The sequence below is a fragment of the Platalea leucorodia genome, assembly GCF_965183815.1.
Source record: "Platalea leucorodia genome assembly, chromosome: 4".
Lineage (NCBI taxonomy): Eukaryota > Metazoa > Chordata > Aves > Pelecaniformes > Threskiornithidae > Platalea > Platalea leucorodia.
In genome coordinates this window covers 64,121,712-64,144,522 of record NC_138826.1, presented here as the reverse complement: position 1 = coordinate 64,144,522, position 22,811 = coordinate 64,121,712, and the positions used below count along the sequence as shown (strand labels likewise).

At 41.8% G+C, this 22,811-nt stretch overlaps 1 protein-coding gene across 1 annotated transcript in view; it reads right to left on the bottom strand.

The window, feature by feature from the left end:
- BRAF (B-Raf proto-oncogene, serine/threonine kinase) overlaps positions 1 to 18,540 on the bottom strand; it is an 81,221-nt gene extending 62,681 nt beyond the window's left edge. Inside the window, exons 1-2 of the mRNA XM_082309648.1 lie at positions 18,157 to 18,540; positions 1,680 to 1,781 (exon numbers count right to left, since the gene is read on the bottom strand). Of these exons, the coding sequence (XP_082165774.1) occupies positions 1,680 to 1,781; positions 18,157 to 18,300 (246 nt within the window). The 5' untranslated portion in view covers positions 18,301 to 18,540. The remainder of the gene's footprint in view (positions 1 to 1,679; positions 1,782 to 18,156) is intronic.
- Between the last annotated feature and the right edge of the window lie 4,271 nt (positions 18,541 to 22,811).

Genomic DNA, 22,811 nt, shown 5'->3' with positions numbered 1-22,811 from the left:
CATCACGACCAAGTTCAATCTACTAACTGGATGGCAAACTAATCCAACAAAACCAGAATATTTTCCTTCCAGGTTAGTGATTGGAAGTGGCTTAGCCACTACTGGTACTGCAAGTACCTGAACAAAGGAAGCAGAGGAACCACACAGCAAAGAGCTGGGAAAAGCAAGGCTTCTTGTTTCAATGACAGTGGGCTCTTTTCACAGGACTCGCTGTCTCATGGGAGAGCTTCCTCCCAATGGCTTACCGCGCCCTAGTTCGTACCAGCACTACTTGTTACAAGACCTGCTTCATGATCCAGCAGAACTCACCGCAGCAGAGGAACACCCTGCTCCATCTTGCAGGGCTTCCCTACCATGTTGAGGAGCCAGAGTTGCAGTTTCATCTCAGCAGCACATGGGACCATGAAACTTGCAAATCTACTTTAAGCTTCATGGTTTGTAGTCACCAACTATTTCAGACTTACTGTACTCTTCACACTACTGTAATCATTTCCTAGTACATATTTATGACTGCAAATGCCCTCCTCCCTAGCAATGAATTACAGAATAATCAAACAGCTTCCAGTGTAGGGATCTCAGTTTTAATTTACATACAAGCAAGTGACAAATGGATGTAATGAACTAACAATTTCACTACCTGAAATCCAGACTTAGTACAGATTAAGCTCATTATTATCGCAATTTGATAGACAATCTAATGAAACCAACATACATGTGGCAATATTAAATCCAGACATATGGAATGAACCTGTTCGTGTGAAAACAGAGGCGTGTTTATATACCATTGAGTCGTTAAAATAGTGACTAGTACTCATTCAATACTCCCATTTCACATTAGTAATAGATAAAGTAACTACAGAGGGCCTCATTTGACCTTAATTGTTAAGGATGTTATGTCAACATTTGTATAATCAACCTCGTACCCTGCTCTGACATATTAAGATAAAAGCTGGAAGTGCCTCAAATAATGAGATCTTTACTTGTAATTACCCAGTGCCTTTAGGCAGTAATTACAATTAAAAAGACTACAAAAGAAGTCTGGTTGACCTCCAGTTATTTCAATACTTGAGAGAATCAAGAAAAGGGCAGGGTTTGGAGCAAGTGATACCCATTCAATTCCTGACAGAGGTAACTAATGCATGCAGTCCTTTTTTATGTTCTTAATGGTCCTACATCAACACAACTTTATGAATCTGGAGTGATGAAAGAATACAGCAACTTGATTTGTAGTTAGTTTACAAATTAAACACAGCTTAAAAAATATTACTCCACCGTACAATTTTATGTATTTAAGAAGTTCCCTTCTACTAATACCATTTTTTGGATTCTACACGATTATTTTTCAAAGAGAAAAAAAGTGAAGTCAACTGCAACAACAGTCATGCCTTTTTCTATTATACACACACAATCTTCCCCCGACCCCGCACCTAAAAAGAATGCTTTGTATTTCAATTGCACCAACGTAACTATTAGACCATGTCACTGATCTTCCCCTACTGATGTGTATCAGGAATCCCATATAGTTCCTTTCTATCTCCAGGGAAAGAGTTAAGTTTGTAATATAGAAAGAGAATATTCTCTTTTACTACAGTTATTCTCAGCTTTAACATAAGATGCTTCATGAAAGATTAACATAACACACCATCAATACAACCACATTCGTTTGAATGTAAACTTACCTCTAAATATATCGACGGTGGGTTATGCTCGCCTCCAAATTTGTCTAGCAGTGCCTCTATATGTTCTTGTGTTAATTTAATCATCTGTTTGATATTCCACACCTAAAACAGAAAATTAAAAATTTTTATAATCAAAAGGAGCCTAGAGAATCTGTCCTAAAACAAACAAATTACATTTTCTTGATATTTAATAACAGAAGTCCATAATAAAAGTATTTTAATTATCAGTAAAAGAGTGAACAAAGCTATCCCGTTCATCCACTGTCAGTAAGGCACAGCTTGCTTCTGAGATAAACAGAGAAAAGTAACATTTGGTTTTAAAATTCAGGAACCATTGAATAAACAACTTTTAAGAACAGTTTATTTTTCATGTTTATCAAAACCATATTAAGTATTTTCCTTGCAAGGCTTTGCAACCCAATTTCTACAGTACTACAAAGTTTAGTGAAGGAGTTCTTCTATCAAACCTTAAGTAATCTGTGTAAACAATGTTCACAAAACCTAGACCTAGTGTTCTATTTGCATGGGAATAGGATGTCTTGATCTTAAAGAGCACCTTCTATACTCCGTCTACCCTGCAAGTTTTCTTACAGACCTTGGCCAGGATCTGAAAAAGACACCTACCTCTAGCGCACAGAGAAAACTTATGGCACTGTACTATGAAACAACTCAGGTTGTTACTCATTCTTCACAACATCTTGAAAGAGTCAATTTTAGGACTTTGAGACTACTGTAGGTGAACAGTATTATAAATCCTAATTTATACCTAAAAAGGCAGTGAAGCACAAACCTAAACATTTAAAGCAATACTGCTACACTGATTTAAGAAGCTACTTTAGTCCAACCAGAGTCAGAAATTTATAGCGGGGAAAGAGGGAGGAAGAGGAGAATCTCTTCTTCATAGGTACTGTTATTCAGACTATTTATCAGGAAAAAAATGATTATGTCAGAGTTATTAGACCCAGGATGGAAGAAAGTAAGATAATATACACAGTGCTTCTTCCACAGGGATTTTAAAGATTCCTGTTGCCTTTTTCAGTTTAACCCTTATCTATTTCATAGACTACAGCCACAAGACCAGGTCTGGATTTACAAACTGTGACAACCTACCTCTTTAAAAAGAAGATGTAAATAACTTCATATTCTAAAGCAGGCACCAATAATAGGATCCAATCCAAGTCGGATCAAAACAAGTTTTACTACGTAACTTGAGATGTTCACAAAGAAACAAACTCTAAAATACAGAACTCACATTTTTCACACCACCTTATTTACCCCTTCTAATTCTAGACATCAGTTATTTGCCAGCAATTTCCTAATGTAAACTAATAATCGATTCACTTCTAGCTCAAGTTTTAGAACAGGTATCAGAACAAAGATTTCATCAAGAAGCTACAGTCAAGCAAAAATAGCTTGCAACAAGCAACCCAAACTACAAAGAGTGAGGGGAGTGAGGGGACACCAGAGTGTGCTATTCAAGTCTTCTGTATGTAAATTCCCTTGAGGCGATTGTGGCAGTCAGCTTGCTTCTCAACTTGCAATCAATTTATCACATTGAAGCTAGGACTGCCAACCAGCAGCAAAGAGAAGGATTTCTGTATTTTGCTAGTTTTTCCCAAGATGGAGAGAGCTAGTTGTATGGTTGGTGACAAGAACAAGTTTGAATCAACACTATTTCAATTAACCTGTTCAATATAGGAGTTTAGGACGTTTAGTTACTGTATAACATGCTGTTAACCTGGGTGTGTATACAGAAAATTCTTGGCAAACTAAGGAATCATCTCGGGATTACCTTCAGAAACAGGTTTCATTAGCACTTAATGAAACTTCTATTATTTGATCATTCTGGCAATTTTACCCACCAAAAAGTTTTCCTCAACATGTACTATGCCACAACAATATCAACAATTTCCTATACTTAAATGCCTGGCAATGGGGGAGGTGAGGAGGGAAGATGCTTCACTGACAAAGTAACCCAGAAGCGCAGAAGGGTTGAGGTTGGAAGGGACCTCTGGAGGTCATCTAGTCCAAACCCCTGCTCAAGCAGGCTGCCCAGGACAATGTCCAGATGGCTTCTGAATATCTCCAAGGATGGAGACTCCACAGCCTCCCTGCGCAACCTGTGCCAGTGCTCCATCACCCTCGCACTAAAAAAGTGCTTCCTGATGTTCAGAAGGAACCTCCTGTGTTTCAGTTTGTGCCCGTTGCCTCTGGTTCTGTCACTGGGCACCACTGAAAAGAGCCTGGCTCCATCTTCCTTTCACCGACCCTTAGTCATCTTTGTGGCCCTTCACTGTTCTCTCTCCAGTATGTCTGTCTCTCTTGTACTGGGGAGCCCAGAACTGGACACAGCACTCCAGGTGTGGCCTCACCACTGCTGAGTAGAATGAACCCCTGTCAGATGAGTTTTCAAATACTTTTTTTTGAAGATTTGTAATTAATAACTTCCTTCCTCATATGTTATTTTCTATTTTGTGCCATAACCACAACCTTGCTTCTCTCTTCTCGTACAGTAAAGATATAGAATAACAAATATAACTGAGCAACAGCAATATGCACAACAGAAGTACGTTATTTAGGAGACAAGAGCAAAACCTGAGTGACTAATGAAGAAAATAAAAAATTTTGAAACTTACTGCCACAGCTGCCAGGCTATTGCAAAACTGTCTTCACTTGAAGAAGCTGACGTTAAAGTCTAATGGAAGACGACATTGCTCAGAGGAGCTGAAAACAGTGCCCTGAATTACCTACTATATATCTGTGCACTAAACCAAGAGCCTTTCCCAAGTGAATCTTACAGGCGAACTTAATATGGATTTCTATCATCTTAGAAAGGCTATTCACACAGTTAAAAGTACGCTGAAGGCAGAAGGAATTTATCAAAGTCAACCATAGCAACAAGTCATTACTTGTTGCTCACAGAAATGAAAAACCTATTTCGCGTGCCATATTCATCAAAAGTCTTCTGACAAGCTGAAAAAACTTTCACAAATCTAGTATTGACTAGCATATTCTTTCCCTAATCAAGCACGCGCAAGAACACGTACGCCATGGCAAATTTCCAAGTTTTGTCATTTCCCTTTAAATGGCAACTCCTACTTATTTTACATATAGAAAACTTACCTTCCGGCTTCCCATATCAGTGAATATGCTTATACACAGTTTTTGGTGGTCCAGGGTATCCCTTACCTAGCTAACTCCTTGACAATCAACCGCTGTGCAAGTGTACTGCATCCTAGTACGCAGGATCTATGACTACTTCAATTCAATTGAAGGAACTTGAGCCTTTTCCTAACTGGAATTCGGAACTGGTGCTCTGTGCAAGTGACCTCATGCGACCCAAAACCGTCTGCTTCTGCACACCACAGCACTCACAGCTTCCACCTCACAAAAAGTGCACCCTACCTGTTGCACTTATACAGCCAGCAGAGCCAGCAACTTCAGCCTGTCTTTTCTCCTCGCAGACTTGCTTGTTCAGATAATTCATCTCAGCTAAGTTTGCATCATATGCACCAGTCCAGCCTTACAGACTTTGAGCCAAGAGATATTCCCATCATCTCTGTGGAAAAAAAACTGTAACACTAGGTTCTTAAGAATTAAATCTCCCAAGTTCAGAAGCACTCGCAGATGTTATGGGTTTCTTTCAGCTGTCCAAATAAAACTTAACTATACAAAAGGATTTTGCCTAGGATTTTAGTGTCTCATTCTCCATAAGCACGTAGGTTCCAGGACAGCAGCAAAGAACTACCTAACAACAGAGACAGCAAAAACATGAAATGTAGAATCCTTTTAGCAATCAGTTCTGGACTAAAGAGCTTGTTCCTAGACAACAGAATAAACCCAAGTTTTTCAAGCTAAATGCATATGCACTAATACCATTCCTTCCTCGAGATCTCACAGTAATCCCTTTATCCACACTTTATTCACACTTTCTCTAGAAGCAAAGAAGCAAAAGAAAACTGCAGAAGCCTGCTGGTCATTAAGAAAGAACAGATTTTTTTTTTTAACTCTTATGAGTGCTCCACTACACTTATGAAACTCCACACCTGTAGGAAACCATAAAACCACAACTGCCAAGTATCTTGTAGAAATACAAAAATCGATGCCAGCCTAAGAGACAGTTGCTAGAAATCTTAATGTACTCTGACGTAAATCTGCAATGCACCTGGTACTGTCCGCATGCAAGTCCAGTCCCTTCCTACAGGAAGCAGCATGGTTATTTGAGACACACTGTTTCACTGTAGTTCCACCAAAAGGTAATGAATCTTTTACAGCTTGGATAACCTTATCATTTTTCAAAAAAAACCCGCAAATAAATTTTTCTGTCCTATCTGGTGGCATTAGGTTAAGGTTATTCTCTATCACAAGAGATTAGATTTGATTCTCCTTTTAGTGCTGCTGACACAAGGAAGCTGACGCAGGCTAACATGGACACAGGCAGCCAGAAGACTGGAAATATTCCAGATATACTGAAATACATCAACTTGTATCTGCCTATTGTGGATAACTGTGCATTAATTTTGCAAATAAGCACTCCCTTGCAATGTAATAAAGATGATGACCTATTTCAAGCCAGAGGCAAGTCAGATACAGTAGAAGCCTAAATCTATTCTATTCAGAGAAGACTATAGCTCCACAAATGCGAGGCTATAAGCCACAAAGTTATTTTTGCATCCTTTGCTGCTTGTCAAAATATACAGTGCTTGAGACAGCAGAAAGTAAACTGTCTTTTATACTTTTTGCACCTGGCATCAGTACTCAAAATCTTGCAGCACATCCCAGCTCTAAGCTCTATGATTCACATTTGGTAGAAGACACCTGAGAGTTCAAATCTATTCTGTAAAGAAAAAAAAAAGCCATTATTTGTCCAGGCACAGTATGTCCTGCATCTGAATTATCACACTTGGGGATGATGGAAAATACTTTGATAGAACCAACTAGGTAGTTTTAAAAAAATAAATAATTATTAATATTATAAATAATAAGCATTTGATTTGGAAACTATTTTATAAGGAGGACAAAATCATCAATACTTATCCAATACTATATTAATCAGTCCCTTAAGGCTTCTTTCTTACAGAATCAATTCAACTGTTTGGTCCACTGAGCTAGGATCCACTTTGTCAGAAAATGCTTTAGAAAGCTGTTGTGTACGAGATCGTTCTTAGCTGAACTAATGTCTCAACTAACATGAAAGCGAAGTGTTAAGAGTGAAAGAGAGGCATGGGGACATATGAATGGGGTTAATAACTCAGCACCCCACCTCAGCATTCGCATGTCAAGACGCAGAGTTTGCATTTTTCCAGTCTCTTTGCTGAAAATCACCGTTAGCTCTTCCTCACATTTTGATATCTTTTCCTGAGATACTTTCCCCCCTTGTCAACCTTGACTGATGCTAGTCCTCTTCTTTCCTCTTACAAAGCTTGCTTTTCATTTTCTGCAGTCAGCTGCTGGAACATGCACGTACAGCGGGAAGGACAGTCCTTTCCTTCCTATACTTCAGGCTAGCTCTTCTCCATCTCTCAGTGGAAGCTTCTCTCAACTCGCAAATCCACTGTGTCAATTTTTTGCATTTTTCCTACTCTCTGCTGGCTCTTCACGCTTACCACATTTTCAACAGTGTAGTTAAACTTTTTCCTAAAAAAAGTCTGAAAAATACTAGCAGCTGAAAAACTTTTATGAATTGAAAACCAGCTTGCAATAGGTTTCAGGTACGAGTTTACACAAGTGATATGAACGTCAGCATTGAAGCTGCCTTTCCTAGTTTATCTTCCCCAACTTTTTATTAATGTTGGTGAATCATTTTTACCACAGCTCCTTTACAATGTCTGAGATACAAACTTTGACAGTGTATTTTCATTGTTGGCTAGCTAGACAGTTCAGAATGAGTCCGGTAAAATTTACAATCACAGAATAGTAAATAAGTTATGGACCACAATATCTACAGAAGTTACTACAGCCAAGAGGAAAAAGGATCTGGTATATCTTTTTCCACAAAAGCCTATGAACGTATCTTTCTAGACTGATGAAGAATGGCCTTGGTGAAGATGTATAATAGTATGTTCAAGAAGGAAAATCCTCAAGAAGAGGTACAACATTTTTTGTACCATCCTGTCTGATGACTAGGATCATAACTAGGTCAGCTAATACAGTAATGTGATCAGCAGGCATCTGCTGTAAGCACAGCAGTTACTAAAATATTAAAAAGGCTTCAAGATTAAAACTACTTTCCATTTAACAGGTAACATTTTTTAGGAAGGAAAGGCCAATTCTTAACCCCCCATACCAGTAATGCAGGTTTTCAACTGTGTCTGTTGTGACACTGCTCCTGTTAAGCAAAAAAAAACCCACCAAAACCAAACACCCAACAACTCCCTCCTTACTCCAAAAAACCAGGAAACATCTGACCAAGTTAACGCTCAAGTATCAGAGTATCATCTTTGAGGAGTTAGCAGCAGAAACTATTGAAAAAATAAGTGGAAGACGAACTCTGCAATTCTAAGACAAACACGTTCAATAAAGACTCGCTTTCCTTACCAGAGGACTTCCACCACACAAAATCCTGGTATTACTAACGCTAAGTTTTTACTTAATATTCTTGCATCTCTCCTTTGTTTGCAAACCGTCAGTTGCAACTGGGAGTAATCTATGTCTTTTCCTTTGTTTAATTCTAAATGCAAATTGAATTGCTCATCATTCAGCCCTATGCTTAAAGCAGAATAAATAGCCTTTCAGTCTGTCAGGCCTTTGCCTCTTAAGTTGTCTCCTCTTCAACAAAAGGAATTCAGACTTCAAGTGTTCCTTACTTCTTTTAAGTGTTTAAAAATATTTTTTTAAATAAAATGATAAATTGTAAAGGATAAAGCTCAACAAAGTCTACCCTTGTAACATAACAAAGCAGTTTCTCTGTAAGAACAAAGTCACCAAGAGCGTTAGGCAGTGATTGCCTTGCAGCTTACACCAACCTAGAAGGCGAGTGAAATTATCTTCTTGTCCTTGGCTATTTAACCCAGTCCCTTCCTTACTCTTTCTCCAAAACTTAAACCTTTGGCCAAACCATTTCTGTACGCTAAACAAGCAGAAAATTGTTCTTTGTGTTAAGGTTAGTTTTCTGCCAGTCTAGCGTGCTAAAACAGCTTGGCAAAGGACCCAGTGACCACCTGAGCTGGTGCAAGAAGTCACCTTTCCTCTCTGTAGCCCAGTTAGATGGATTCAGGCTACCATGAAGCAGCAGCCTTCCTGTTTAAGTTTCAATTCTCTTTCATTCCCCCACTTTTTCCATCACCTGCCATCTTTGCTGCTTGCTGCTAAGTAGAATTTGCCTCCAAGCACTATAAAAAGGAAAGTTAACAAATGTTTTCTACCACAGTAGAACAGCAGAGTGTGAAAAATAAGAGGTGTCTGTATCCTTCATTTAAATCATTACCCACCAGTTGCAGGGCTTTCTTTGATCTAACGAAGTCTTTAATTCCACATTCCTTGAGGCTTTTGTGTTGCATTACTACTAGTCGCTTTTATTCACGGTGGTACTAAAGTAGTCCTGAGGATCACGCCAAAGTTCTGGTACAATTCACTGTATTTACATTTACGAATTTAAAAACTTCTCCATAGACTGTCACAGGTTTTAAAAAAAAAAAAATCTATCCAGATTTCCTAACTTATTTAAGAATACAATTTTGCTGTAGAGAGGTAACTACCACAGACTCTCAACAAGTGTTAAATCCATACAGCAGTGAAATTTTAAAAAAGACTATCATGCGTACACCAGCCTATTTCTCCACACACCTTAAGCTGAAGACAAGTCCTATTTGTGCTAGAAAGCAAGCAGCCAACCAGCTAATTACAATAATTGCTTATAAGAAGCAAACGCTAGTTGAGCAGAGCTCTTACGCAGCTTGGGTCACATTAATTAAAATGACAAAACAAATAAACTCAGTCTCGCCTGAACTACAGAACTTATTCTGCTTTCTCCTTGCCAGAGCACACAATTAATTAGACTATCCAGAAAAGATAATCAGCACCTATTTAAAAGTTCTTGTTATTAATCTATAAAATAATTTGTTATATACTTTGCAATATACCACCACTAAACTATTACTACACTATGCATGCATTTTCTACCAACCAGTCACAAAATGTAAGGGACAGATGGAATTGTTAGTCAAGTACAAATATATTCTGTTTGTTCAGAAATATCTGTGATCCAATAAAGCAACTAAGGTATCCCATTTTTATCACAAACAGGTCTCAAAACCTGAAACAGAGCAAATGTACTTGGTTTTTTTTTTTAATTTGTAAAACACAAGTAATTTGCTCCCAATCACAGAAAACAGTCGCAAATAGAAACTGCCACAGAAACCACATTCTCCTAAATAGAATTCTATGTTCTACTCAGCAGACCATGCTGCCTTAGTAACCCTAGTACCAACATGAAAAATGAAATAATATAAAAGGCAGAACTGGCTCCTTGCCACTCATTGTAGAGTTAGGAGAGTTTAAAAAATCCAAACCAAGATACAACAGCTACCATGGCAGGATGTTGAAAACAACCAACTAGTTTAGAAAACTGAACCCTCCCCCCCCCCCCCCCCCCCCAAAAAAAAAAAAACCAAACACCACTGAAAAAGATATTTTTATTTGACTTAGTCAAACTTCAGCTGATCCAACTGGAGAACTATTTAGTACATAAAACCTGCCGCAAGACTTATAACTACTGAATCTACAGACTGGAAAAAGTTACATCAATTTTCAGTGATGTACATAAGCTTAAAAACGTCACAAGAGACTTTATTAGCACTTACAGACTGTATTCTAGCAAAATTATTAGGATTTCTTTAAACATTCTTTCTGAAAGCTACCTCGGATGATGCTGAAGACTCACATTTAAATCTACATTACTTACAGTCAATTAGAGAGAGTGTTTGACCTGTTGAAATTTAATGAATAAATTTACTAAACCAGCTCAAAGATTGAGGCACCAATATACAACCATCCAGTTCCAAACAGTTAGATACTACCAACTTCTTGGTCATAATGATGTATTTTATTTCATGTTGATTTTACAGTGCTTTTCAAACACCATTAGTGAATAACTAGTACTAGAGAGATAAAAAAACTAGACACGCTACTCTGACTTCAGAAATGCCTACCCTCAAACAAACCCTTTATCTGAGATAAAGTAAAAAAAAAAAAAAAAAATTTAAAGTCTGTGCTCCAAATGTCAGAAAATGTTGACTGAATACAACGTAACTGCATTTGAAAAGTATTTACTACTTATCAGTGCATTTAACAACAGGTTTACTAATGACTATACTGTTTCAGGGGCCTCACTATGTAACAGATAAAGATATTAGAGCTGGTATCCCCCTTTTTGCGGTAAAAAAAGTTCCTAGCCACTTAGTTACGCAACACATTTTTAAACAGTAAGTACATTTTGTTCATTAACAAGCTTACTTGCTTGCTTCCTAGACGAAAGATTTTACACAAAGTTGGTACCCTTCACGTAGAAATTTAATTGCCTTTTCACACTAAATTTTGTGCAGATATACTGGGAGAACCCACAAAAATATTTCACTTGATCAGAACCTTATAAAAATAAAAGCTTCCTTCAGTGCCCAAAGACACTCTTATGATCTCCTGAATTCAGTATTGATAGGGTGGAGAATTCATTTGATACTGAGCACTATACCTGCACTGCACAACAAGCTCCATTTTGAAAAGAGCACAGGTTCTGTTTGCTGATTTTTAATGTTCGTGTTGGTCGGGAGTGTCATGGTGGGATGCTAGCTGGCAGCACTGTTCCCTGAAAACTCATGCCTGAACTGACAGCACCTTCGGACAATGGGAATGGTTAAAAATGAGACCTTCACCTCTTTCACCATTTTTTGCTAGGGTCCGCATTCACGAAACGTCATCAGAAACAGCATAAAGAAAGGCACTGTTGCAGCTCCTTCAAAACACGCAAATGCTAAATAGGTGGAGTAACAAGCTAAACATTTGCAGCAAGGGGTTTAAACAGGAAAAAAAGAAGAAAAGGCATGTAATTCTGCATCAAGCAGCCTTGTTTAACTTCAGTACTGGTCACAGAAGAGGAAATCAGTTGCATAAACACGTATTTCATCATTTTGGAAAGAAGCTGTGCGCAGGAGGGGAGATTAAGAGGATTCCATTGTACGCCCAAAAAGCTCAAGCGCAACTGGAATAAAAAAGCTAAAGCAAAGAAACACATATGTTGCGTACCGACTTCTGTATCCTGCACTAGCTTTGAGAAAGTAGCTGTGTTCACACACACAGATGTGTGAACAGTTGATTATTACAAAAACCATCTCACATCTCAAAAACTAAATATTGTACCTAGAACTCTCACGTGGTCAAAGCTGTTGGGAAAGTATACTTACTATACAAGAAGCTCATAGAGGACCTTCACGTCCTTGGCACACTGGTAAAACTATGGCATGTAATCACATTTCTGTGAAAGGTACGCTCGAAAGTAATCTAGAAAGACCAAGTAAGATTGCCACAACCCAGCATGTGTAAGCTCAGGACCACAAGGATGTAACGTCTCGGGATCTAAACCTAGCAAGTCCAGCTAAGGAAGCCTCAGATGAACAAGACTTCTCATTCAAATATAAAACATTAAGACCAGTGCAGTTTCATGGGACAAAGATGAAAAAAAAAAAGGGGGGGGGGAGGGGGAAGGGAAAATAAATTGATTATCCACCATACTACCACTACTCTCCATAGCCACATTCCTTCTGTCTCCTGCCTCGTAAGAGTTTTGGAGCTCATTGGGTGCCACGCTGAGGAGATTCGGTTCACTAAGCTTGCAGAAAACTAACCAGCAAATGCGATGCCGATTTTCTCCAGCATTAGTGAGGTGAATCAACTTAGGGAAGACCTACATGGTACTAAGTTGGCACAAGGGAGTAGATCCGGCTGAGCAGCCAGGCGCAGGTACAGAAAGCAGCAAAACCTCCTGCCCTGGGGGGCAGAGCCCCATTCGGTTGACTTCAGGGCAACTGCAGTGATAGGGAGCAGCATCAACCGTTAGGGGCTATGCTTACGACAGAGCATTTCTACTACATTGTACATTACGCTGCCCTTCAAAAGCGAGTTGTTCAAACTGAAAATAAAACTTACATCAAGTTTACACTTGGCCAAAAAGCCTCGCCAAAAAACTCTGAAACCTGAAGTAGCTTGTATGTAAAGCTGAATTGGAAGACAATTAGCGGTTTCATGATCATTTGAAACCTTCTTTTGTTTCCCTTGGAAGTACAAATAAAATTATATTTCCTTCTAATTGAAATTCCCTCCAAAATCTTCCATGCAGCTAAATTTTCTATAGATACAGAAATTAATAAAATGAACTCTAGATTTGTTACAAAATAACATAAAGTGGAATATTGGAGCTTTGAAGAAATTAGTTTGTTTTTAAAAATCGCTACCATCAAAAGATATTGCCATTTAAAAAAACAAATCTCATTTGGTCTACAGTATTTTTAACTACATGCAACAAAAGAACTGCCTTTCCTGGCTAAACAAGTGTCAAGAAGGATATTATTAGAACAGCTTAAAAAATAAGATGTCTTTGAGTTTAACAACCACAACAAAACACAAATGGGAATAGCATTAGTGGCTTAAGTAACAACATAAACGAACAAAAAACTCAGTACCCAACACTTTGTATCCAACCAGTTTGTGGACATCCACAGAGACAAGAAATAAGCCTCCCGAGACACCAAAACTTTTCAGAAGAAGCTACTACTCTACTAAGCAAGTTTTGTGTAATCAAACAAGCTACCACAGGACAGAGCTGTTAATCCTATTGCCCTTTGGGAAAGACACCATAAGCAGAAATTTCCTTAGTATCCCCACTAAACTCAAGTATTTCAAGGTTGTATTCTAATGTTCGATCTAACTTGCCACAAATAAATCATAAAACGCCTAAGGAAAAAAAAGATGAGAAGTTATCAAAGTCACTGTCCTCTCTATACCTGGACCAACTTCCCCCCATCACTCCTGACATATGTTTGCCTGCGGAGGTGACAGAATCTATTAATGGACATTTTATAAGTAAGTTAAGAAAGCCTATTTTCATGCTTCACTATACCTAGCCATAAAGTAAAAGGTCTAATAGTAACGTGAAACCATCTCCTCTGCTACCATTTAAGCTCACTACTTCTGGCAGTAATCACCACAAGCCTGGAAAACAAGTTATTTGCATTCTTCTTTGCATCAGATTTCACAATTTCCATTTCTTTTTTAAACAACCTCGGGGTTTTTTTTTTTCAGTCTTTCCTCAAAGCTCTAACCTCCCAGACTTCAGATCACTGTTACTATTCTCCTCTAGACTCTCCTCAGCTAGACCATATATTTCTTGAAGCTTTGACCCCAAGTCAGACGTACTATTCAGCTAAGGCCTTTCCTGTGCTACACAAAACAAAAGAATTATTTCACTTATCTTTTGAGATATACTCCTGCAGAATATTAGCTGGATATGAAACATCTTGTAGCTAAAGTTTAACTTGCCCTCACAATTAAATAGGATGTCATTCACAGACTATAAAGTTAGCTCAATCACTGAACACAAACGCAATGAAACATAATTGAGATTCAACATAAAATGTATTCCCAAAACCACAAAAGCAATGAAGCAAAAAAATGCTTATATCGTTTCAACTTTCCAAATAAGTAGCATGTTTAACTGTAAACTTCAGAGAAATAGAAACTTAAAAGGAAAGTTATTCTAATTCTCAGCACGATAGGTTCCCTAAATGTTATTGCAACAAAAACAAGCCCAGTTTTTCTTGGTGTACCTATGTTACTTTATGAGAACCCACCACTTACTTCATATTATAAGGTTAGAGGCACCTTTTCATTCTATGCATTTCATTCTTCTTAAATCTGTTTTATAAGATTACGGTTTCTAAATATAGAACTAATATTCATGCAGGATAAATTCCAGCATTGCCGCCTAGAAAACCATCGACCACCCAACAGCTCAGGCCCTCACTTCATAACCTTCAAAGTCATTTTCGTCTTCCAAAGAGCAGTTCGGGGCACAAAGCTCCAAGTACAGAAAATCCCATTTGAATTATTTAATATTGGTGTAAATAATCTCTAGCAACAAGAACAGAGCCTTTCCTCCCAGCTGTCACACACTCCTTACTGTATCAACAACCCTGTAATACTCTGAAAACCTTCCATCCAAACAATCTCTCGTCCCGAGAATTCGTCCTGGGGAAGAAGCCAACCTACGTGCCTCCGGACGCCAGCACTCACCCTAGGCCTCCCAACAGCAGCAACTGAATGGTCAGCGGAACAGGAAAATTTCTGCTAAATTCACTTGTCCCTATCCTTTCCAAATCCTTATGCCTCCAAGAAGTACCTATTTCCTAAATATACTACATAAGTGCACGCACAGCTACTCTTACTAATCTTGAATTGTAATACAGAAAAAAATGCTTTAGCAATTATTATACTCTTATGTAATGACTTCATTATTAGAAGAAGATTTTTAGCATCAGCAGTTAGGCTATGGAGGCAGCTTCTGAAGAACTAAATTCATAATTTGATTAAAAACCGGCCACGAGTTGAACGATATGGCTTAACTTTGTTTTTCAAAACCCCAACCCTTGAATTTGTAAGTGACACTGACGTAGTTTTAACCAACACAGAAGCACCCAATTACAATCTTGATACAGAATACCTCCTTCACCAGAGAGCTCCAACTTACAAGTTTGTGTAAGACTACTTCAAGGTCTGTCAGAGATTCTCGTTGTCCACCCCTCTTTTAAAACTACAAACTGAGTATAGAACTGAAAGTTTTCCTTCTGGAAACTGGGACAGCAGTTCCCGAAAGATTATAGGGAACTAAAACCTTTCCAGGTATCTCCTCAAAATAAATGAGGTTATGCTCCTTGCCGGGCTTCCACAGCAAGGTTACTTTTAAAGCTTAGATTTACATTGTCTTAAAGGAACGAAACAAAACACTAGAACATGTACTTACATTAGAGCCATGAGTCAGTTAGAAACACTTCAGTATTTTTCTGACTTATGTCACTTTGAATTTGCATTACACTTTAGGTTGGCTTGTTTTTGTATTAAGGATAGTTTTCATTTTAACTGTATCAGCAATTTTTTAGTCTCAAACTTTATTAAAAGTACAGGTTTAGATGAAGTAATAGGTCTACTTGTAGAGCAAACAAAACTTAATTACTTACGACCTGAGGAAGAACTAGCCAACTAAAGAACAAAACCACGTGAGAAAATAAAAATTCTAGGACCAGCTCTGCCTTAGACCTATAATTTCAGAATTTCCAATGTATAAGAAGTTTACTTTTAAATAATACACGAACACCCACACACACTTCCTAACCTTGAATATCTGCACCCATACTTGTGACATACCAACCTCTCTGGCAGGCAGGCGTTCCAGATACCAGACTGCTTCTCTCTGTCCCTTGCTCTCATATAGGGATGCAAGATATTCAGGTGAGGGGGAAGCTACACTATGTCATTTAGCATTTGGAGTCAAATCTAACGACTGACACAGGCTAAAATATTTTTGAAGTTGAAGTGACTTATGGCAGTTTCACAAACACACACCCCCCCCTTGGTATGAAAACTGATTTAAAAAAAAAAAAAATCTTGCCTCCTGCCACTGCTTTCCCCTCTCCTTTCTCTTGCGCTGCAGTTTATTTACCCAACTCGGCTGTATTAATAGTACTGTTTCTAGGGCCACAATATAAACCAGTTATTGAAATAATTCCACAGAGATTTGTTTTTTCTATGGCAGGAATAACTGATAAATTCAGTTCCATGCGCAGTTGCACCAGCACAATCTGGCAATAAAAGTCAGCAAGAAGCTTTTTAACCTCATTTTGCTGCTGAAAGAAAGCATTTGTTAAACCCCACTCTTTAGGTATTTAGGTTTCTCAACCAATTGAGAGTTTCTCCTTACTCAGGAAAGTTAAGACCGGACTTGCATTACTCAAAGCATTTAATCACCCTGCTGGTTAGGTGTAAAATACATGTATACTGCTGAGTTTTGCCTTCCTTCAGCAAGTAAGCCAGTAGCTCCTTAAGATGAGGGAATCAATCTCACCTTCACTAGCATTGATAGGGGCAGAGTCTTTCCCTGCTTCTCCTTTCTGGCGGTCTACCCAGCATGAGCTCCAGTACTTGTCAAACTTCTCAACTCATTAATTCCACTACAATCCACCATGCTATTCATAAATAAAATGGATAAAAAGATAGTCTTTTTCTGGTGAGCTGGGAGTCAAACTGGACTGCTCTGTGAGCTGATGATCGAAGCCAGCCCATTTTCCCTGCTGGAGGCTCTCCCCCCAGAGCAGCAAGGAGCTGTTACTCGGTGGGCTCGGCACCTCACAGGGCCACAAGACTCTGCCCACAGATGAGAGGTCCTGTACCGATTACACAGACACGCTCGGGAAAGCTGAGCTGAAATAATCTTCAGCAACTAAGGCTCGGAATACGAAGGCAGAGCTTCTGGCATCTGTATTTACCTCCAGAACAGACCTGATGCATGGTGTTTGGCAATTCGTTCTGACTTCGATGCCTACAGTATTCGAATCTGCAAAATACCTTGTGTTGTTGCAGCACATTTTATTCCACCTTCTGAAAACATTTCAGAAGCGTTAGCAACTTAGGCTTTAACCCTAGCAAAACAGGTAGTACGGCTCGCTCTCCGTGGGATTGGGAAGTTAAGTAATACGCCCCAAAACACAGGAAGCATGTAAGAGAGACACGCACCAGGGGCCTGGCATCCTCAACGCTGCAGAGTGCCCTGTCCGTTAACGTTTCCTCAGACTCCTCGTGCAGAAACGGTGAGCCAGGCCAACACCCACAGAAGGACCCGTACCCAATCCTGGTTTTTTAAAATATATTTCGAGCGTTTCAAAACCACCGGGGGAAACCGGTTACAACCCCCCCCACACGGAAGCCTCGCCAGCCACGGCCGCCGGGCAACAGCAAGCCTGGCAGGCGGGGCACGGAGGTGGGCTGCTCTGCCACCAGCGCGGCCCGCCAGCCCTCCCCGGCCGGAGCGCGGCGGGGGAAGCCCCGGCCCCCGCGGCTCCGGGGGCGCCGCCTCCTCAGGGCGGCACCGGCCGCCCCCGGGCCGGAGCGGGCCCGGGCCCCGGCCGCTGCCTGCGGGCGCCGGGGGACGCGCGGCGGGAGCGAGGCCGCGGCGAGGCGCGGAGCCTCCCCGCCCCGACACTGCATCGCCCGCGGCGGCGGGAGCGAGCGGCGCCCCCCGCCGCCGGAGGGGGGAGGAGGCCGGGGCCTCCCCGGAGCGGGGATCCCCGCCGCCACCGGCCCCGCGCCTCACCCTGCCCCGCGCCGCCGCCACGGCCGGGCCCGCCGCCGGCCCCCGGGTGCGGGCCGGCCGGAGGGGGCGGGGGCGCGATCGGCGGCGGGGGGGCGGGCGGCCGCCGCAGCCGCCGTGTGGCCTCACCTCCTCCGGGATGGCCGGGTCGCCGCTGCCGCCGCTGCCCGCCGGGTAGCAGGCGCCGAGCGCGGGCGGCGGCGGCTCGGGCTCCATGTCCCCGTTGAAGAGCGAGGCCCCCTCCGCGCTGCTGCCGCTGCTCAGCGCCGCCATCTTGGATCGAAGCGCTGGGGCGAGGGAGGGGGGAGCCGCGTCCCCGCCGCCGGGACGCCCCCAGCCGCGACCCGTAGTGGGAGGGGGGAGGGGGGCGAGCGCAGATCCCGGCCAGCTCCCAGCGGCCCGCGCCACCGGGACGTCACGCCCGGCCCGTGACGTCACCCAGAATCGCCGCCGCGGCCACTGCGCATGGGCCGCCTGACGTCACCGGGAAACACCCTGACGTCACGGCGCGACCACCCGTCGCCCTGGGAACTCGAACGTGGGCTCGGGCGCCGCCCCCTCGCCGCGGCCCCGCCCCCCGCCGCCGCCGCAGCAGCAGCGCCCCCTGGCGGCGCGGCGCGCGGGGATCCTGGCGGGCGGCGCGGGCGGGCGCGGGGGCGGCGGGGGGAGCGGCGGGGCGGGCGCAGCCCGGGCAGAGCCGGCGGGAGCGGGGCGAGCGGCCGGTGGCGGGGGGGCTGCGGCGGGGGCCCGGCCCGCGCGCCCCCCGGCCTGCGCGCCCTCCCCGGCAGCGGCCGGAGCGGCAGCGCGGGGAGCCCCGCACGCCGCGGGTGGAATGAGCCGGGAGTCCGGTGCCGGCGGGGTTAAAATGAGAGGCGAATGGGATCCGGCGTCCCCTGCGAGCCGGCCGTGTGCTGGAACAGGAGCGGGCTGAAAACGGTGAACAGGCAAGGGAGGAAAGGGGCTGCCAGCCCCCAGGACTGCTCTGACACCATCTGACCGGAGCGGTGTGGCTGTGAGGTAAATCTTTATAAGCACGTGCCGTGCGACAACGGCAGAGGTGCTTCCAAAAATCACACTTTCATCTGAAAATGTTGTGCCTGCTCTAGTCCTAACTAAACTAATTGATTGCTAGGACTGATAAAACATCCTGATTTTTTCCATTGACAGCGTTGAGGCCTTGACCTGCCACAAGCCGGTGCTTTATTCAGGGACGGTGTTCAGAGCGAGTGAAGGGTCTGATCATGAGCTCAGGAGAAACGGGGACGCCTTCCTTCTCCTCTTTAACACCGACCTCTCATCCTCCGGCCAGCGTTATCCCACCTGCAGGTCTGGGAGCAGATCCCACTTTCCAAATACGTGTGTCCACCCTGTCTGCACCTTGTCTGCGTGACGGGACGTGCACCGCCTTCCCCGGCAGCCTGCCTTACCAAGGAAAAAAGGTGGGCTCCCGCAGCGGGACCTGCCATGGGCTTCGGTCCGCTGGTGCAAATGACAGAGGAACCGGGGTGGTAGGTAGAGTGCCTTGGGAAACCTCGCTCCCTCCAGCTCAGAAACGAGGAGGAGCTGGAGCCGGCAGCCACCACTCCCCCCCCCCCCGTGTCCCCAGTGCCTGCGGCCATCTTCCGCCCAAGTGGCAGAGTGCTCCTGTTTAAAGTAAAAAATTGACCTGTGTCATATCCCTGCATGCTGCACCCATTGAAACGCCGCTTACACACATAAAGCAGTCACTAAATCAGGGATTTTAAGCTGCTTTCTTGCTGAAAAGGTCTTTATGATAAATACCAAAATGCGAAGAGTATTTTATTGCATTGCAAAGAAAAGCTAACATATCAGAACAGCAGCAGGATTTCGGAGAAGGTAAACCTGATATATTTTATGGTAGTCAATTAAAATAGTAAGTTGAAACACGCAAGGGCAAACATCCTTATCTTTGTTTCGCTGCAATTGTGAATACGTCACCATACAACCTTTTAATGTAATAATCCTGATGATAGATTTCGAGGTTTATATTTCACCTTTCACACTGGGGCCACTGGTGTGTAAAAGCATTTCAAATTCAGTTCGATACTAGCAGTGCTGTAACGGGTAAATAAATGCAGCATCAATTTACTGTATGGGCACAGCAAAAGCATGATGGAGTCAGGAATAACAGACCCTGTGGTATGGAGGGAAGGAACTTTGGGCATGAATTTAGCTGAGGGTCTTTCCTGTAGAGAGCTACGTGGTATTAAACGCCTCCTGAACACAAATGAGAAATAAGCAAAATAATCTAGTTAATATTTTAATGGATTTTAATTGATTACCTGACAGGCTATGCTTTCCTGAGACAGAAGCCTAGCTTTTCCTATGACTGATGGCCTGCAGTGCGGTCAACGAAAGGCACAAATATATAAGAATCAAATGTACAAACTAAGCAGCTCTCCAAGTTTAGAGATTTCTCTCTAATAGCCACGTTAATCAAGAGGATAATTATCAGCAATTCCTGCTATGCGATGGGAATGTGTAATGGTAATGAAAAGTGCACACAGACTCTGGAAAATAACACACGTGCTGAGGACTAAACGCTGGCACAAATATCCTTGATCTTTGAAGGGAAAGGCGGCACAGGTAATATGAGATGGCTCTCCCAGCACACAGCCTGTTGATGTTAATGGAAAAGCCAACAGAGTAATATGGGTTAACTAACAGAGTAAGTCCATTCGTTTCAATGAAATTTATACCAAGGGATAATTTAGTCTTAATGTACAGAACATAGTCATAGCCCTTGTTTTATTCCCCAAGCAATTTATGTCCTGGGCATAACCCTAGCCGTGGAATTAGTAGGCTATTCTCAATCTGTAACTTCTAATACCTTTCCCAATGCTTTTATTAACCTTGCGTGCCTTTGTTCCTGAGCTTCTGATTTCTTCAGAAGATTTGCATTCATATAAAATCTATTTGCTAGGCTTTGTTATTACATTTGATGTACCACCTGAAGAGTTGCAATTCTAAACCCTAATATTGACAACTGATGACCAAAACTGGGAACACGGCAGAGTTACCACCCGAAATATATGAGATAAAAAACAGTGTTCCACCTAAAATAAAGAACTGAGTACTATTTTGAAAGATAGTTGTGCAGGAAGGAGACAGAAATCTACTATTTATGCTATACTTTCGTTTGGGGGAATCCACACGTAGTGATAAATAGAATTTCCTACTCCTTCATATGGTGGCATCTCTGGTCTCTGCTTAATCCCTCATGATGGAAGATAAATCATTAATAACTGTAACTATTTCTTGGTGATATGAAATCCTGTCTATCTACTGATAATTGGTATCATCAACATCTTTTACAGAGACTAGCTTTCATTGTCAACATAGGTCAAAATCAAACCTATTACCTAGATGTGAGAGGCTGGTTTCTGCTATCAAATCCATAGGCCACTCGGGGAACTGGCTGGTTGATTCCTACAATGCAGCACAGCCAGTTTATCTGGTATTGCTGCAGGTAATGCATACTTGTAAATACAAAACCTGCCACCTCCCATCAAACTCTTAGTTATGCACTGGGGGTTGATCCTGCTCAGAATTTTTTTATTTTAATTCAGATCAGAAAACAAGTCCAGCTGTTAAAAGACAAAAGACTCTGCAGCTAGATTGCCCACCACCAGAACATTTGTCTGATATAATCAACGCTTGAACTTCCAGAGAACAATGTTTCAATGAGTCAGTAAAAAAAATCACATGGCTACCTGACAGCAACTGTCTCATTGTGAGCATTTGAACACGTCTTTATCCTCCCCCCCCCAAAAGAATTAATGAGATGCTCCAAAACGAGAATGTCCAAGAGAGATATTAGATGAAATCTAATATTGGTCTCATTTATTATATTCTTTCAATAGAAGAGAGTACCTCTAAAAAACCCCAGCCTTTCAGTTTCTTAATGAAAAAATTACATAATTTGCATATTGGTATGATAGTGGAAACCGATTTTTTAAAGTGGTGTGGAAATTTGACACATCTTAAACACTGGATGTCTAAAGTGCCCTTAAAATTTGTCCAAATTTCCAAAAACTCTTAGCCTTTTCACACACTGAAAAGACAATATTTGTCCCATACATTGTATCATTTGCACTTGGCCCACGTACATTTGAAAATGCTGGATTAAATTCTGCACCATGAGAAAACAATTACAGATCTTCTAAAGTATGTTCAAATATACATGTCACTTTTAAATGCTGAAGTATGAAGTGGAAATGCACAACTTCATGTATCTAAGGCATTGGTACTCTTTATATGTCAGATTAATCCTCAGTCTTAACAGCGGAAATACAGGTGTTGATGGAACACAGACACTAATGACAACAGTCACGTTCCCTGTAATCTTGGCCGGAAAATGTGAAGCAGAACAAAAATTAGGCTGTTGTCCAGTCATCTTCTGATCACTAGTCAGAATAATACATACTAAAGAAAATTACTTTGCTCTCCAGGAAAAGAAGGTTGAAGATATTTTTTGAGGAAAGAAGCCCGATTTTTTTTTTCACTTCTCTTTAGCACCTATAGAGGTGTATTTTCCCACTCACTTTAAGATATACTATACATCTTTTCATATTTCTAGGGATTGCTGTCTGATTGCTCCAATGTGAGGCAACAGAGAAAGCAAGGCTGCTTTTTTTTTCTTTAAACTATTCCTGTACAGATCATATGTACTTTTTCCTTTGGTAGCTTCTTGAGAACTTCTAGTTCAGGAGATCTACCATTCTGTGACACTGCTGAACCTCAAACGTTCATACCTTCAGTGA